The sequence below is a fragment of the Pteronotus mesoamericanus genome, unplaced genomic scaffold, assembly GCF_021234165.1.
Source record: "Pteronotus mesoamericanus isolate MK-2021 breed Mesoamerican mustached bat unplaced genomic scaffold, CSHL_Meso_final scaffold_651, whole genome shotgun sequence".
NCBI classification, from domain to species: domain Eukaryota; kingdom Metazoa; phylum Chordata; class Mammalia; order Chiroptera; family Mormoopidae; genus Pteronotus; species Pteronotus mesoamericanus.
In genome coordinates, this window is record NW_026555325.1 from 46,792,515 (window position 1) to 46,810,200 (window position 17,686).

The following is a 17,686-nucleotide window of genomic DNA, read 5'->3' on the forward strand; positions in this document are numbered from 1 at the left end:
TTTCTGAACTACTCACAGGACCTGGAGGGCTTCATGCTTTTTCATGCCTGTGTTCATGTGTGTGTATGTTGGGGGGAAAGAGTACAATGCTTTTCTTCCTTCTTCTTCCTCATTTATTCATTCTTTCTCCTTCCTTATCCATCAAATCCATTTTTTTATTATTAAAGCCATTGCTAATCTAACATCTTCCTTTAAGTGTTCAGTGAACACCTAGTATGGTTGAGGTGAGTTTCCTGTCGTCTCCGACAACATCCTGTATAAACATTTGTCCCATTCTATTAAAGTGGACCATTTGCTTTTCTATTCTTACTGGCCTGTGACTTTGTTGAGTGAGAATGATAACTTACTCCTCTCTCCACACTTTCTGCAGTAATATCTAGGACTCAATGAATGGGTAAAGTCCAATAGGATATCACACAAATATGAACAGAGTTGATATACTATGTCAGAAGGAAAGTACCAGAGACATTCTGTATTACTTCTTGCCCTCCTCATCTGGTAACAGTGGGGAGAAAACATTGTTCCTTTAAGAGGCTGAATGATATATTGAGTGGCATGACTAAGAATCTGTGTGACTTTGGAGAAGAAGGGCTGTGTAATTTTTTTTCCTTCGGAGTTGTGGGAGAAAGGGATCTTGGCCTCAGTAGAGCTGAGGGACACTGTCCTGGAAGGACTTGATCGTTGTGGGCTCAATATCCCACATCTAATGTGAGCAGGAATTCAAATATGACAATACCAGACTTAACATTTTTGATGGAATAAATGGACAAATATGTGTAGGGCTGCAGCTGGTTATTTCTGAATGGACAGAAAGGAACCCTGTTATCATCCTACTGTTGGATTCCTACTCTACACTTGTGACAAAATAGAGTTGAGATTGACATAAAAGATTTTAAAAGGAAATAACAAACCATAAGACTATTAGAAGAAAATACAAGATACATTTTAAGTGGAAAAGGCCTTTCCAAGTATGACACAAAAATTGGAAGCCATAAAAAATACTAAAATATGTGACATTATATGAATATTTTAAGTTCTGCATTAAAAAAACCAAGAAGTCACAAAACCAAAAGACAAATGAAAATCTGGTAAGAAAGAGTTTAGCTAATTTCTTAAATATATAGGCATTTTTAAAAATACTAACAACTTAGTAGAAAAAAATGCACAAAGAATAAAAGCAAACAGTTCATAGAAAAGGAAGTACAGATGATCCTTAAATGTGAAAAGATTAATAACCTCTTTCAAAATAAGAGAAATGCAATTAAAGTTATGATAAGATACCATTTTTCACTTATTAGGCTAGAAATAAGAATGATGAGGGTGTGGGAAAATAGGTAATTTCATGTATTTTTAATAGAAATATAAAATGGTACAGCCCCTACAAAGTACAAATTGGTGATGTCTGTTAAAATAACGAATCGTATTCTTTGACTCCTCAAAGTGGATTTCATACACACATACACACATACACACACACATACAAAATACGGTTCCCTTCCTTCAGTTTATGTCATTATCATGTAAACTGAAGCAGCTATCTTATAGTCATAAGGGGAGACAACCTGAGGACCAAGCAAACACAACAAGGCTGACAGAATGAGAGGTAGGAAGAATCTAAGTCTCTATTGATCGTATTGTACCTAAAACTATCTTACATCTGGACTTATATGAATTAATAAAATTTTCTTTGTTTAAGCCATATTTGAATTTGGGTTTCTGTTATTTATAGCTCAAAATATTCTAAACAAATAAATATGTATATAGTAAGTGTGCACAGACATGCATATACATCAATACACACACATATATATCTTTACTTGAATATACTATTACTAAATCTATCATAATGTAACCATTCTTTTGATAGAATATATGTTATTTCCAATTTTTAAAAATAATAATATGATTTTACATAAATGTTTTCTTTGAATAAAATTTTAGAAGTAAATCATTTTATAGAAAAAAAATTTAATAGAAATTTTAAGGATCTTTTTAGATACTGGAAGGCAACTAGTCAGGGCCTCTCTACAGGCAATGGATAGAGTATTTCTTTCTGATCACCCCACTTATAACACTAGATATTAATAAAAAAATTTAATGCATTTATAGGTGAAAGGATAACATGAAGTTTAAATTTATTATTAGTAAGAATTAACACTGTGATTTAGTAAAAAGATTGTATATTTTCAGGAGATACCTCTCAGATCAGAATCAGAAAAAATAGATGGCAAGTATTCAGCTTTTAAGTTCAAGAGTCTAGGGTCCGGGCATGAAATATAAAGAATTAATAAATAGAATCAATCAGCCAGAACACGTTCTTGTATCTTCTCACATAAAGATCTTATGAACTAGTTACGGGAATGAATCTGGTGGGAACAGCTAAGCTTAAGACACTGGTCTTTTTCTGTGCCCTACCTTATTGGCTAAGCTGGACATAAGGAGGTAGAGACATTATAATCCTCCTTTAAGTTTGGAGATTTGAAAATAGGGGGATATTTTGCATTATTTTCCAGGTGAGGTCCAGGGAAATAAGCATTATTAGAGCAGTCCACTGACATCACGGTATTGCATCCATAAAATAGAAATGGTGATATAGCATGAGGAGGCTTTAGGTAAAAGCTGATGTCAGTTTTGCAACAATTAAAGTTTTATTTTTTAACATCTGAGCTAATGACTGAAAAATTGTACTACTACATTTGTATTTGTATTTCTCCCATCATGTGTGCACCTGTCTCAGCCACTTATTAGTCATGAGCATCTCTTAACCTCAACTTCCTCATTTTAAAATGGAGATAATAACATCTATATAATGAGTGTTTATCTTGCAAGTAAATACTCATGCATCTTGTCCAAGATCCTGTAAGTGGTTTATTCCTTGCCAAGCTGACCAGGATATACAAAGGCCCAGCATACTACCAGGTAATATACCTGGTCAACAGATACAGTATAGCAATACAATGTATGTTGTGTCAATAAATATAAAGCCAAATTCTAGCCTCTGGCACGAATTTTGCCCTGAAATGGAACTGTTCTATTTGACCAGTACCAGGAATTGGCCAAACATCTGGTCAGGCAAGGTAGGGGCTGGAGGTTCATAGTCTATCAACCTCTATCAGCAAAGGAGAGAGCTCTGCTGGCACTGCAGTTGCAGGGCTGTATCTCCCAGGAGACTCCAACCTGGTGCAATTTGTTTTATTTATATATTTTAATCCTCACCCAAGGATATGTTTATTGATTTTAGAAAGGGAGAGAGAGAGAGAGAACCACTGATGTGAGAGAGAAACACAGGTTAGTTGTCTCTCATATGCACTCTGACCTGCAACCTAGATATGTGCCCTGACCAGGATTCGAACCCACAACTTTTTGGTACACGGAATGACACTCCAACCAACTGAGCCACACAGCCAGGGATGGTGCAATTTATTTTAGTTGTAGGGATGCAACCTGACCTATGAGTAAATGGGAACCTAGCAACTTTCTTGGAATTCTGTCTGATTCCAGCTATAAGGAACTTAAATTCACTATAAGACACAAGTTCTGATATATTCTAGACTTTGGGACAATATTACTGGCTGCAAGATATATCTTCAAGGAGGGAAGACTACCCTTATCTGCTCTTTTTTGCTGTAATTTCTGTCCCATGGCACCTGTCCTTGTTCAGAGCTCAAAATGACCTGAAGTTCCTTTGTAGAATCCTTTACTTAGAGTGGTGCAGGCAGTCACATAACTCATGCCATTACTTGAGTTGCTGAGAAGTATGCAGCTTTTCAGGAAGACATTCTTGGAGCTTGAGGCCAAGCAGTTGCCTCAATGACTGCCTGATTGTTTCCATTTAACAATTTGGATTTTCTCCCACAGTCACTTCAGTGTGCTCAGTTAATTGGTGTTTTATGCTTGATTTTCGCTTTCAGAATTCTGTCTCAGCATTATGAGGATTCAATGTCATGATGTAGGCAAAGGGTCTTATATTGACATGTTTTGTTTTTGCCTGGTGGAGAGATAATGCCAGAATTCTGAGTTCCATGGGAATAGAGCCAAGAGACGTTTGGCTTCTCAGTCAGAGTTAGTGTCCGTGGGAGCGGATCTGGGAAAGTCTTGTGGAGGATCCATGGCCAAAACCGCATAATCAAATTTTGTTCTGAATAGTGTCCTTCATAAGACATTAGGAAAAGAGAGAACATAACACTTACAGAAAAAACATTTTTATAATAGAATAAACTTGCATGGTTAGGAAAACAAAGAGGTGAGTTAGTAGTTTAATCTTTTTACAGTTTTGGTTTAAAGTAACCTTTAAGATTTAATTTAATTAAATTTACCTGTTGTCCCTTCTCAGGAGAACTTTCCAACAAATCTCCTTGGGATTGTAATCAGAGAATATGCTTTAGATTTCTGTAAGCTAATTCTAATGAATTGTGTTTTGCCCGTAATGCATATATAAAATAAAAGAATATTTTATTAAAGTCACTTTTTAAATATGTGTGTGTTTAATAAAAACATCACCTTTATTATGAAGCAGAAGTAATAGCATTATAATATTAAATTTTTTTCTGGTTTACTTTAATCCAAAATTGGAATAAACTAAAACTAAGTATCCATATCTTTGTTTCATTGCCAGAGTATGTATTTCTATATCAGGAATATTTTGTATAAGGTTAAATCATAGCCGGAGTGAAATATTCAACCTTTATAATAGATTATTAGACATTTGTGTGTTATTATCACACATACAATATGTTTGTCAAATAAAATGGGCAACTTCATATGTAAAATCATATTCTTGAACATCCTGTGGTTTTGACAGGATGTACTATTCATCAAGCTATTTGATATTTAATCTAGTAAAAGCTATGTAAATATTCCCTCTATCTTGTGTTTTAAAAGGTAACAAATATTGTCTTGCTATTAACTCTGCATGCTACCTAATGAAAATGTATTCATTTTCCAAAGACTTCCTCTGCAAAATTCCATCCAGACATGAATGAACTAAATTTAGTACCATTTTTCATTGCTTGACATCTTACTCAAGAATGACCAAAATTAGTATAGTTTACTTTGATATGTTTTGCAGTGTGTAAACTGGAACTGAATGACCATGGAAATGAAATTTCAACACTACATGTCATATGCCAGGCAAGTCATGACTTGCATATCACGTTTTAGCCTATGGTTTAATTTATTAGTTATATTATGGGGTACTATTTTTTTATTTTAAAAAGTGATCATTTGTTATTTTAAATGGATTTTTAATCATGCTATGTTTTAAACAAGTACTATTGGAATGAATGATCAAACAAGTATAACATTGATTTATATTTCTATTTTTAATTGAGGTATAACTTATATAGTTCTTATATACAAATAAAAATGCTATGTTTACTTGGTAAATTTTTTTCCAAGTGAGGATTTCTTTTTTTTAATAGTTCATTTTTATTGTATTTTTTTTTGCATTACCATTTATCCTCCCTATACCCTCTTTCACCTCCTTCCACCCTTCTACCCCCACCCCTTGATCAGCACACTGTTGTCCGTGTCCATGAGTTCTTTTTCATTTTTGGTTGATCCCTCCACCCCCTCAACCCTCCCCCCGTCCCGAGAGCTGTCAGCCTGCTGTCTGCAGCATTATGAGTCTGTCTTCATTTTGCTTGTTAGTTCAGTTTGTTTATTAGGTTGCATATATGAGTGAAATCATATGGTACTTGTCTTTGTCTGACTGGCTTATTTCATTTAGCATAATGATCTCTGGGTCCATTCATGCTGTTGCAAAGGGAAACATTTTCTTCTTTTTATGGGCAAGTAGTATTCCATTGAGTAAATGCCCCATAATTGTTTTATCCACTCATCTGCTGGTGGGCACTTGGGTGGCTCCCAGATCTTGGCTGTTGTATTGATTAATTTCTTTTAGCCTCAATTCCTTCTATGAAATGGATATAGTAATAATACTTAACTTTCAGCATTATGGAGGTAAAATTAAATCATTAATGTGAAAGTACTTTGAAAGCTATTTAATTATTATTATTATTTTAATTTTTTATCCTTATACCCAATAAAGTGGTAGTTTTAATCACACATTACTATAGATTTCCCACTAGAGTCTACTTGTCCTGTCACAAAAGAGATTGGTCCTGATGCTTCCTTTCATGATTATATTGGTTGCAAGAGAGGGCTACCATATTGTAAAGTTGGTGATGTGATCCTGGGACCCCATGATAAAGGTGAATATAAAAATTGGGGAGTGGGTCTTTGGGAACTGAGGTGTTCCTTCCTCACACCCCGCACCATAAAGGTCAAGATCTTCAGTTATTTTTACGCCAAAGCCTAAGGTATGGTAATGGACCTACTGACATAGACTTTTGGGTCATGTATATTCATTGTCCTGGAAGAAGTAAGTTTCAGCATGTGCAACTGAAGGTGGCCTCACCCCACCACCATAATTGGCTCCTTCCCCAACAGGGGCAACCCTCTTACAGCTCCAGCCTTATCAATGTGAAATAAGTCAGTAGAAAAATTAGAAAAAGTACTACACCTTGGACAAGTAGACATTGTTGTAATACCATTGATGGTTGAAAATTACATTTATATTAATGATAAATTATGTATTTAGGAACCATGAACTAGATAGAATTTTAATCACCTGTAACTGCTTTTCAGAAAGCTAAGTTACTAAACTGATGAAGGGTGGAAAAGAGAGTTCTCTATGAAAAGATTTATGTACAGTGTTGCACGTATGGATTTGCAGGCATTTTATAATTACTTTTTCAATTCAGTTTGAAAATTAGTGCCCACAAACCTCAGATAAATGTGCCATATCATTAAGTGCTAGAAAAAAGATGCAGTTCCTCTGTGTCCCTGTGGCTTCAGTAGAACTTGTAACTCTAGGACCATATACCCTTGCCAACTGCAATCATTGGGAAATTGAACCTATGAAAACATATAAATAGTTTTCAGGTCAACATAAAGGGAAATGAAACAGATAAAACTAGTTCTCGCTTTTGTAGTGTAAAGCAACTTGTCTAGGACCAAATTAACAAGAATTTCACTCATGAGAACTGGAGTAGCAGACTTAAAATTCCCAGACCAAACTGTTACACTAAGCCATTAGATTTTAATAATAAAGTGAAAATCAGAAGTTCAGAATTAACCTTCATAACATGAAACTGCTTTGTCTTTCAAAAAAGGTGAAAACACTTTAATATAATTTATATTGTTTCTACACATTACATGTAAGAAATAATTTCACCTAATTGTAAGTACAACGAATCTGATTAAACAAAATTCTAATTTACAAAACAGAAGTAAATATATGCAGAAATATATTCATTATTGAATTATAAAATAAAATTAACAGTTTTTGTTAAGATATCATCAGTTTATTATTCTGTATTTCAGATAATAGAGTGAAATGATTTTGGTATGCTTAATAATACTTGTAAGTATTAATAATGGAACGTTGAGATTTGAATACGACAGTAAACCATTGAAATTTCACATTCACATTATACAGCCATCATCAATCCATAAGTGAATGTTAATAATGTAAAAAAATATAAAATGATTGTAATATAACCATCCAACCATTAGCATATGGAGTTTTAAGACCACTGTTTTATCTGCTGATTTGCTCTGAAATATAAGCAGTTGCTTTTCTCTCATATAAGACATCTTTGTGCCTTAATACTTAATTTGAAATGTCCTTACTGTAAAAATATACCAAAGTAAATAAAAAAGGAGACACTTATTTACAAAAAATGTATACATATTATATAAATGCAATCATTTCAAAGTTTTTTATATGATATTGATAGAATCTGTCATTTTCATTATTTTATAAAAACTGCAGTATTGCAGAGGCTGTAATTTTTAAATTTTTGTAATTTTTAAATTTTGATAAAAATGAATACTTTTTGTCTACCTTTTAAGATAAATCAGTTTCTCCAAGTATGCTACAAAAATGATTCTTCTTTTATTAAAGAAAATCCATTCCCCATTTGGAGGTGTATGAAAGTGCACCTGAAGAAAGGAAGAAATTATTATTTTACTGAATGTTTTTACTTGACAAACCTGATAACATCAACCATTCAGCCTATTGTATTAGCACCATTGGCATGGATTGTTAATGTACTGTACCAATTATAATAGGAATGAGAACTTGCATATTGTGTACCATCCCTATTTTTGTGGAATTTCATCTTACCAAGTATGCTATCATACAATATAAATTCAAGTGTAGAAGGATGATTCAAATGATGGTATATAACAATCCTGCATTTTACCAATACTATTATAGAATTTTCTGTAGATACTAAATGAAATTCTAAAGAAATAGACTTTAAAGCGATCTCCTTTAGTTCACTACAAGGAGACTTGCTTTCATTTACCTGCATATGTTGTAATATATTTATGAACATAAGTGTAATTTTATCTCCTAGTCCAAAAGCTCTGGAAATCATAAAGCTTTTTGTTGTATGATTTATTTTGATGGTTAAATGCCAACCATTGCATATATTCTCTCTTTTAGTTTGTATACTGTAATTTACCCTTAAGTGACTGTAGCATACTATAGGCTTATGGCCTGTGGTACATAATTTCACAGTTTCAAAATTGTTGCGGGGAAGGCCTTCCATGTTCTTGGAAGTTATGAACCAAATATAAATTTCATGAGCACCCACAGCGATCTACTACCATAGCTGGAATTTTCCCATATATTATTTGTTCTTTGCCATTAAAATATAGCATATTAATTGGAGACATCTTTGTAGGAGTACAGCAGGGGCCTGCTGAACCTCTGGGGTTAGCTTGGTGTACAAGATGAGTATGAGGATATTTTTGTAAAAATACAAATTCACACTCTCCAGAGCAGTAATTGGCCTTATATCTTTTGGGTGCAATAATCCAATCCCATCCAAATGCTTCAAAATCCACAGTTAGAGGGTAACGACAGCATCGAGATTCCGTTGAGTGCTCATCACAGTCAAGTCCAAAATCTCTTCTGGATCTTTTTGGTGTGTCTGTTACCTTGACTTCTAAAAAGGGATTCTATGTAAAAAGGAAAGAGCGATCAGTAGTATGCGTAGATCCTGAACACTTTCTTATCCCAAGAAGTCATTATTGAAGAAAAAGTAATCATTCTGCTTATACCACATTTATGTTTTTAAGATTTTTTATTATTTTGTATTGATTTTAAAGAGAAAGAGAAAGGGGAAAGGGGAGAGAGAGAGAAACATCAATGTGAGAAATAAACATCGATTTGTTGCCTCCCATATGCGCCCGGACCAGGGACCAAACCCAACACCTAGGCATGTATCCTCACTAGGAATCAAATCGATGACCCTCCAACGAACCGAGCCACATGAGCTGAGGCTATACCACATTTATTTTAAAAAGCACAGCATTGAGGAATTTTAATTTACACTAAGATTGATTCTTCCGTTATGGCTCAAAACTATACAGAAGCAATACAAATTTCCCTGTGGCATATAATAAATGCTCTGAAAATATTTCTAGAATATTTATGAGACGTAAAAGAGGGAGGGAGGGGGGAGAGAGAAGTTAAGTTACTCCCCCTCTTCTCTCTTGGTGATCACATATGTTGGCTACATGTGTCTGATGACTCCCAGAGAGATAGGTATACTCATCCATCCTCTACTCAGGGAAACTTGAGTATTAAAGCCAGAACAAAATAGTTACCGCCCAGCGCTGTACGGGTGGCAGTGGGGAAAAGGACGGTAGGGCGGTGAAGGTGGTGGGATGTACAGGGGGCTAAAGGGGAACTCTAAGAGAAGGAGGGACAGATTCAGTAAAAGGTGCAATATTTCCTTTATTCTTTCACTGAGAGATGTTTCTAATCAGATATTTAAACAATAATTTTCTAATTCTTCCCCTGCTCCAATTTCCTCAGGCATTTGAGATCTTTTTTCCTTTTACATGAAAAACTCTGAGGAATATATCATATTAACCACCTCTTTAATAATAATTAAAACTTATCACGTTGCCAACTTTGATGATTAAAATGCTACCCATAAAAAGAACACTTTCTTAAATATATATTACTTTTTATCCTATACCAAAATCAAAATAGACTGAAAAGTCATCGTTATTTAACATTATAAAAACAGTAACATTATTCTGAGTCAATAACATTTTATATAGCATATTTAAAGAAAAAGAGATCATTTATAAAACTGTATAATCTCCTCAAGAATGTTTCCATTAAAGTAGACCTGACTTAATATCACTCACTAAGAACACTGAAAAGATAACAATTATTCCTTACAGGTATAATCTTTTGTTGTAAATCATGTCAATAGATGGAAGTAAAATATATGGTCACATTAAATAAGTTTTTGAAACCATAAATAAAGACAAGCATAGGTAAGCTAGAAAAGTAAATCTAAATTTATACTAGGTTTTAAAATTATTTTCATTACTTTTATAATACATAGGTATTGTCATCTGCTTGGCCTGATACTAAATTAGTTGGCATTACCTAAGTAAACTCATGAATATTTACTTTTGAATGGTAAGGCAGTTCAAAAATAACCTAAGCAGCACAATTAACTAGCCTGAACATTAAATTTTATTAGCATAATTCACAAAGTAACCAACATATACATCAGTGCATTAATAGATTACAAAATAATGAATGTATTTGTCATTAGGGACCTTAAATGTAGTATGTTTAATAAAATATTAGCCTAAACATATTGTACTTAGTTAATTATGATAAATAAAAGCACTTACTTCAATTATAATTTTTAAAGCTTCTTTCTTTCTGCTTTATTAAGCCCCAAAATTTCAATACATTATACTCTTCTGGGGCAGAGGGAGTTTTAATTTCTTGGATATATACTAGAATCCACTATGAAGATTTCATGTTTTTATTCATATAATTAGGTAGCATATCCATTCCCAATTTGAGAGAGCTACCTAAGAAGTTAAGGACTATGGAATAGCTTTTAAAAATCATCATGCAAAGTAAAAGTATGAAGAGGATATTTCACAGAATATGAAACTTGATACCTACTTTTATTGGATACAAGGCTACCATTGGGAAAAGATACCTTCGTTTGGCTTATGAGCATAGGAATTTGGTAACTATTTTCCACTATTATTCATTCACATTATGATGAAAACATAACAAGGTTGTTAGAATGTTATTTTCACTTATCACTTACCAGCCCATCTTCTCCTGGTCCTGGGAAGGTTACAGCAAGATCATGACCATTCTCATCTAAAGCTTTGATTTCAATGCCTAAGTTGGATTCAGGTTGTTTGAGCCAATTTTGCAACACTGTCTTCACATCAATGCTCTGCCAAATACCAGTGCCTGGGTTCATGTCAAGTTTCAGAGATCGGATTCCAGTATACCTTGTACCGTCTTTCATGGGTTTGATGAGTCTCAGGATTTGCACAAACACTGTTGTAGGAGTCTTGACGGGTCTCAGATATATCCACAGTTGGGCCTTTACTACTTTATTGAATTGTATTTTAGAGCTAAATTTAAAGAAACAACATTTGGGTTTTCCTTCCACTTGCATTAGAAGATCAGCTATAAATGAATCAGAAAAGAGTTATTGAAATTATTTCTCATATAAAATGAACAAATCCTTTCATAGTAACTGGAGAGTATGTTTTCTATTGGATTAATGAATGTCTATTTAGTCTTTTAAAATTAAAAACTATATAGAATTTCATTTACAACTCAGAAAAATATCAAAGAAAATAATTATTCTAGCTTTTCAGAATTTTTAGATCTGTGCTTTTTCAGTTGTTTATGAGGCAGCTACTCACTTTCCAAAGAACTGTGGACTAAGGAAAATTCTATGAAGGAATGAACAGTGGATGAAATTTTAAAATGATGATGATTAGAGAGAACAAGAGACACCGTGGAGGAACATCCACTTAGAATTCTTTGGGAATCTGAGTAGTTACACTTACTGAGCAGCTGTACCAATCAGTCTGGAAGAAGGAACCCTTCCCCCAGGCCTGAATTACCTGGGGACAAGACACACTGAGCAGCTCACTGAGCCTGGGGAATTAATAGAAAATATAGTACATCTGTTATGTTTGGGCTCTGGAATAGCCTTTGAAAGGATCAAAACTAAGCAGGTAATTAGCACTAAAATTTAAATTTTAAATTCAAAAGTTAGAAAATATGTCTTTAGTGCCAGGCTGTCAGTGTAAGCAGAAACACTGAAAAATCTCTTTCCTCTTGTTTTTCCAAGATTGTTTATGAATAAAGCAAATTTATTCCAGGACTATCTGATAACAGAGTCTTAAAGGAAAATTATTTGTTGCATTTACAACCAGATGAGTTAATAAGGAAAGTAATGTTTTGAAACTCTTTTGAGTCTAGTTTATAGTGTATGAAGCACTATATAAAGCAAGACCACAGACATGACACAGAATCTTCCTTGTCATGCTTTCTCTCTTAACGTGCCTGTCGCCCTTTCTTTCTTTGACTAGAGCTTTGAAAGGACTGCAGAAGGAATTGTATGAAATATATTAGCTTTCAGAAGCAGTGTAGGTACTACAGGTAATAGTCCTCCCACCATAAAGAATAATATTTTAGAAGGTCCTTAAGCAATGTGCCTGCCTGGAAATATGCACACTGGGTACTCACAGCAATAGTACCATGGTCAAGGTTTAAGTAGGACTTTGTGAGTGAGCCATAACATACTCAATTAAAATGTTTATTTCTTAGGCATTTTCTGATAATTAACTCATGATAATCAATATGCTATGTTTGCTTCATCATTGCTTTTATTAATGTATTACATATTTTAAAATATTTTTTCATACTCTCCAGTGTAATAGCTTTCAAAATTAATTTGTGAAGAATTTAAAAATGTGAGAAATAGTTTTGAATAACAGAAGTCATACTAGGTGTTCAGCAAATGCTCAAATGGGCTTAAACATCTACAGATTTCTTCCTTTCTCTATTATTAGTGGAAAAAAACTTGTTACTATAAATGCATATTGCAAGCAACCAAATGCATTTATGGAATTTCATATAAGTTTTAGATATTGCTTATAGTATCCCTCAGTAGTTGCCTGGGTGGCAGTAAGCTGTGAAAGCATAAGTTCGTTATAGTTGTCACATTAAACTAAATAACATTAATGCTTTTGCAAGCATTTTCAGATATTAGTCTCATTAGTATAATGCTCATGAAATCTTGAAAAAAAGAAAACCTCTTTTCCCTCCTACTTACATAAAAGCCAACAGCTTCTTAAAAGAGCCTGAAAATAGATCTGTTTCTCATAAACACTAGGACAACAGTCAGCAGAATTGTTGATATACACTAATAGGACTACTTACATTCTGTAGGCATGGTAATGATCGTTTCTGTCGTAGCGTGATAATCATCATCTTCCAGGGAACCATCACTGCTGTCATCTCTCTGGACATCGTACTGATCAATCAGTTCCCGGAGTGGAGGAGCTTTGGGCAAAAGTTGTCTTATAGCATCTTTGCTGATGTTAGGAGCTGTTTCCAGCCGAAGTTTACTGAGGATTTGAATTTTTATGGCTTCTATTCTTGAAGATTTAGTGTTTTGTCTCCAAGTACATGCATTACACAGCCCCTCTTTTTCCACATTTTCTTTTTGCTCGCTGTTCTCATTTAGATCCACTGGACCAGCAACAATCAGCATAAACAGGTAAATATAAACATAAATTTGCAGTTTTTGCATGATTTTAAAATCAATACAATCTTTTCCTTGTCCTTATTTCCTCCTTTTACTTTTCTTTTGCTTTTGAGTAATGCCAAGCAAAATTGTAATGCCTGTACAGTCGGAGAGACAACTTGCCACACCAGTGAATCTTTTATACTGTATTCCAAGTGGCTTTTTATATTCCAACTTTGATGAGACAAGTGTCGTCAGGATCTATGATTGGCTCTTGCTCCACAATGAATCTCGCTGTCAGAGGTTAAAACCCTGTCTGTCACAAGTCACGAAACAGTATTTTGTTACAGTCAAGGGTGAGCTGATTCATTTGAGTACTTCATAAAAGAAATAAATCTACAAATAATGAAAGATATATGTGACATTTGAAAAATTAAGTCTATCTAAACAATAACATAAACTACAGTTTGATCTTATTAATCTTTATAAATGAAACTCTTGTTATAATTTAAGTAAGTATTGTAAATCTTAATTTACACTTCATACTTAAAAAGTTGAAATGTTACTTCCTCAAGAATTAAAATGATTTTATACTATTTAAGCAAGCTTTTGAAATAAAATAATTATTTGTTGTATTACATTATTTTTAGTCCTGTGTAATTAGGGAAATATGAATTTAAATTAGGAAGGCTTGTATGAAAATAAAAATCAAGATTGTAATACTAGTAAAAGATATTCAGCTATAATTTGAGAAACTTGTTTTCCTGACTAAATTTTTAGTACATGTTGAAAAGCATTGTTATTGTAATTCACACAAAATTATTTTTAAATAATTTAATATCTTTTATTAATACAAAAATTATGCTTAATTTTTTACTAATTACTATTGTTATCTCCTATTCTAAAACTATAGACTACTATTGCTCAGAAGATGTATTCCTTCATTGTTTATTACTAAGAGGATGTCAGGCAGTAGAAAATTCTCTGAACTAAGAATAAGAAGATAACAGATTTTATGACTGGTGATGCTGCACTTACTACAGTTTGCCTCAAATTTCCAGTGGTAAAAGTAAAAAATGTGTCTGTTCTCTATAAATTATATCAGAATATTAAGAACACATAAAGGCAAGAGCACCATAATAAAAGGGTGTCCGTTTTTTGTGGGGGGTTTTTTTGTTTGTTTCCCAATACTGTGAATAGGTTTGCACCCCTTTGCCAGTTTTTTATTTTGACCAGAGGGCAGACACCTGGCAGGGATTTGGGGTAAGGTCTGGGAGCAGAGAATAGAGCTTTTTGTTCTCTACATTCAAGTGGCCTCTGTAGGGATCAAACTCTCAACCTTAGCTTTGGGAGCCACAAGATCTAATCAAATGGACTATTAAAGAGCTAAACAAACAGCCAGAGAGAAACAGAACTGTTTCCAAGCCACAGATTTCTTTTTCCTACTACTTTTTGGAAAGCTATGGATGCCTAAACAAGTTAATCTATTACTTTTTTTTTTCCTTTCCCAAGAGAATGCAGTGGTTTATATCAAATAGTTATTTTTCAGGTCACTACTACTTTTGCACATTGTACACTAATTTACTGCCTCAGTGCACTAAAATGCAACTCAGTAGCCTGAAAAGTTAATGCATTTTCATCAAATTCTTAAGAGGTATCTACATCTCTTGAGGAAAAAAATGGCCTTACATAATGCGTTAGATTTGCCCATCATTAAAGATTAAGGATAACCAGACACAAACCAGATGCCCTGAAGGATTTCAGAATTTCAGATACTCTTTATTGTAGGATAATATTAAACCAGGCTTATAAAGTTTTGTTTGGTAAGTTTATTTTTCAATGTATAAATCTTTGTAATGTTATAATAATTGTAACATGAGAAGTCAAACCTTTCTTAAAATTTTTTTTTATTAGAATTGCATAGTCAGGCTCTGGAGTCAGATAGACCTGAGTTCAAATCTCAACTGCCAATTCTAACTAACTATGTGATAATGGATGAGATATGTAAATTAGCTAACATTTGGTGTCCTCATAATGTTTTGGGGGAATGTAATTTAATAATGCATGTAAATTGCTGAATATAGCGCCTGTCATATAGTAAGTGATTGATAACTGGTACTTGAGTGTTTGGTTTTTGTTTCATGCAGAGGGGTTTGAGATTATGCTTAACATGAGCTAGAACTGCTTCAGGTTATAGCTGCAAATTCTATCACATAGGCTACTTTTCTAGGCCTCTGAGTTAAATAAAATTTTCTCAGACAGCTTGATTACAGGACATATTTCAGCTTTTTATTCTTACTTCCTGGACTAAGTAAACAAAGGTTGTCATTTCCATATATGACCAATGCTTATTTATTGTGGATTCCATATTTGCAAATACGCTCACTTGCTAAAATTTATTTTTTAACCCCCAAACATATTTATGATACTTTGTGGTGCAGAATGGTGAAAATTTTGAGGCTTCTGACACACAGGTTCCCAGATGAGATCAAACAAGGCAATTAATTCTCTGCCTTGTTTCAACTCTCATACTGTAAACAAGTGTTCTTTTTGTATTTAGTACTATGTTTTTCACATTTTTGTGTCCTTTTGGGAGGGTAATGCGGTGCACGATGTACTATGCAGATGTTTTATTGGGTTGTACACTTGAAACCTGTATTGTTTTGCAAATCAATGTCACCCCAGTAAATTAAATTTAAAAAGATAATAAAATAAAATCAAAAGAGTAAAAGAAGTGAGACAAAGACAAAAAATATAAATATAAATAAATAAAATGGCCCCGAAGAAGAGTGCTGAAGTCCTGTGCTCCTAAGCACAAGAAGGTGGTGATGGAAAGTAGAATAGTGGTTGCCAGCGGGTGGAAGGAGGGGTGGGGGTGTGAGGAAGCTACAGTTTAATTGATAGAGTTTCAATAGGGGAAGATCAGAAAGTTCTGGAGATGGATGTTGATGATTGCACAACAATGTAAACATTCTCAGTGCCATTGAAGAGTACACTTTAAAATGGTCAAATTCATGTTTTGTATATTTTATCACAGATTTTTTTTAAAAGAAGGTTGTGATATGACTTAGGAAGAAAACTCATTATGGAAAAATGTGTGTTAGATTAGCTTTGTTCAGGCTTGAATTGTAGTGCTTTTGATCTTGAGTTAATGAATCAACAATGTATATTAAATAAGATTTCTTTAAACAGGAGCTCATATAAAACAAGGTTATATACTTATTAGTTGATAAAAATGTTATGACCAGGGGCTCACAGGAACCTAACCTTGTATTTCCCCTAGGAGCAGTGGTTCAGTTATCACTTACTCAGTGTTGGCAATGACTTTACAGAAATAACTACCATGAATAAAAAGAATCAACTATAACTAATCAACTCCTCTAGAGGGCAGCAGTGAATGAATCAATGAAGCGTTGAAGAAATTTTGAGAACATATATTGCTTTTCCAGTGGCAGTGATTGCAACTGTCCCAAGGCCCTGGAGCAGGCCAGTTCACCAGCTATAGGAACCTTCACTGTGGTCTGAATGCTGGGGGCCTAACTTTGGCTGCTTTCATTAAGGAGACAGGACAATATGTCATTATGGTGCATGAAGAGAGAAATTCTTTAATTGACTGGGAGAGCTTGTTTGACTAACTTTTTTACTTTGTCTTAGGTTGGCCATCTTTAAAAGCAGCTTCCCACAGGAGTTAGGATTTAGGTGGCCCATGTAGCTCTTAACAAGATTTATGTTTGTCTTTCCTCTGTTCTTCTTTGTACTGGGTGGGCCTTAACATTTCTGTAACTATTAGTAAAGTAGCAAGCAAATTTCTCTCACCTCTATTACAAATACCAGAGGATGTTTCAAAACAACTTTGAGAGTATAAAGTATATCTCCCCCCCCCAAAAAAAAGTTTATTATTTACCGTCTGGGAACTATGTGGTGCACTAATGTAAAGGCTTGCTAATTTCGTGCTGAGGCCAAAGATAGGAGGAGGAGACTAGGAACAAGAGTAAGAATGGATCATAAAAACTTTAACTCTTGTGGGGGAAAACCCAGAAAGTTATATTTTACTGATCACTTTT

The 17,686-nt window shown here is 33.8% G+C and overlaps 1 protein-coding gene across 1 annotated transcript; it reads right to left on the reverse strand.

The window, feature by feature from the left end:
• Positions 1-7,345: 7,345 nt before the first annotated feature.
• Positions 7,346-13,833, reverse strand: MSTN (myostatin). Its single transcript, XM_054562700.1, has 3 exons — positions 13,316-13,833; positions 11,172-11,545; positions 7,346-9,033 (listed from the first exon to the last, which is right to left on the reverse strand). Exons 1-3 carry the CDS (start codon positions 13,686-13,688, stop codon positions 8,653-8,655), a joined length of 1,128 nt encoding a protein of 375 aa, XP_054418675.1. The 5' UTR covers positions 13,689-13,833; the 3' UTR covers positions 7,346-8,652.
• Positions 13,834-17,686: the final 3,853 nt, after the last annotated feature.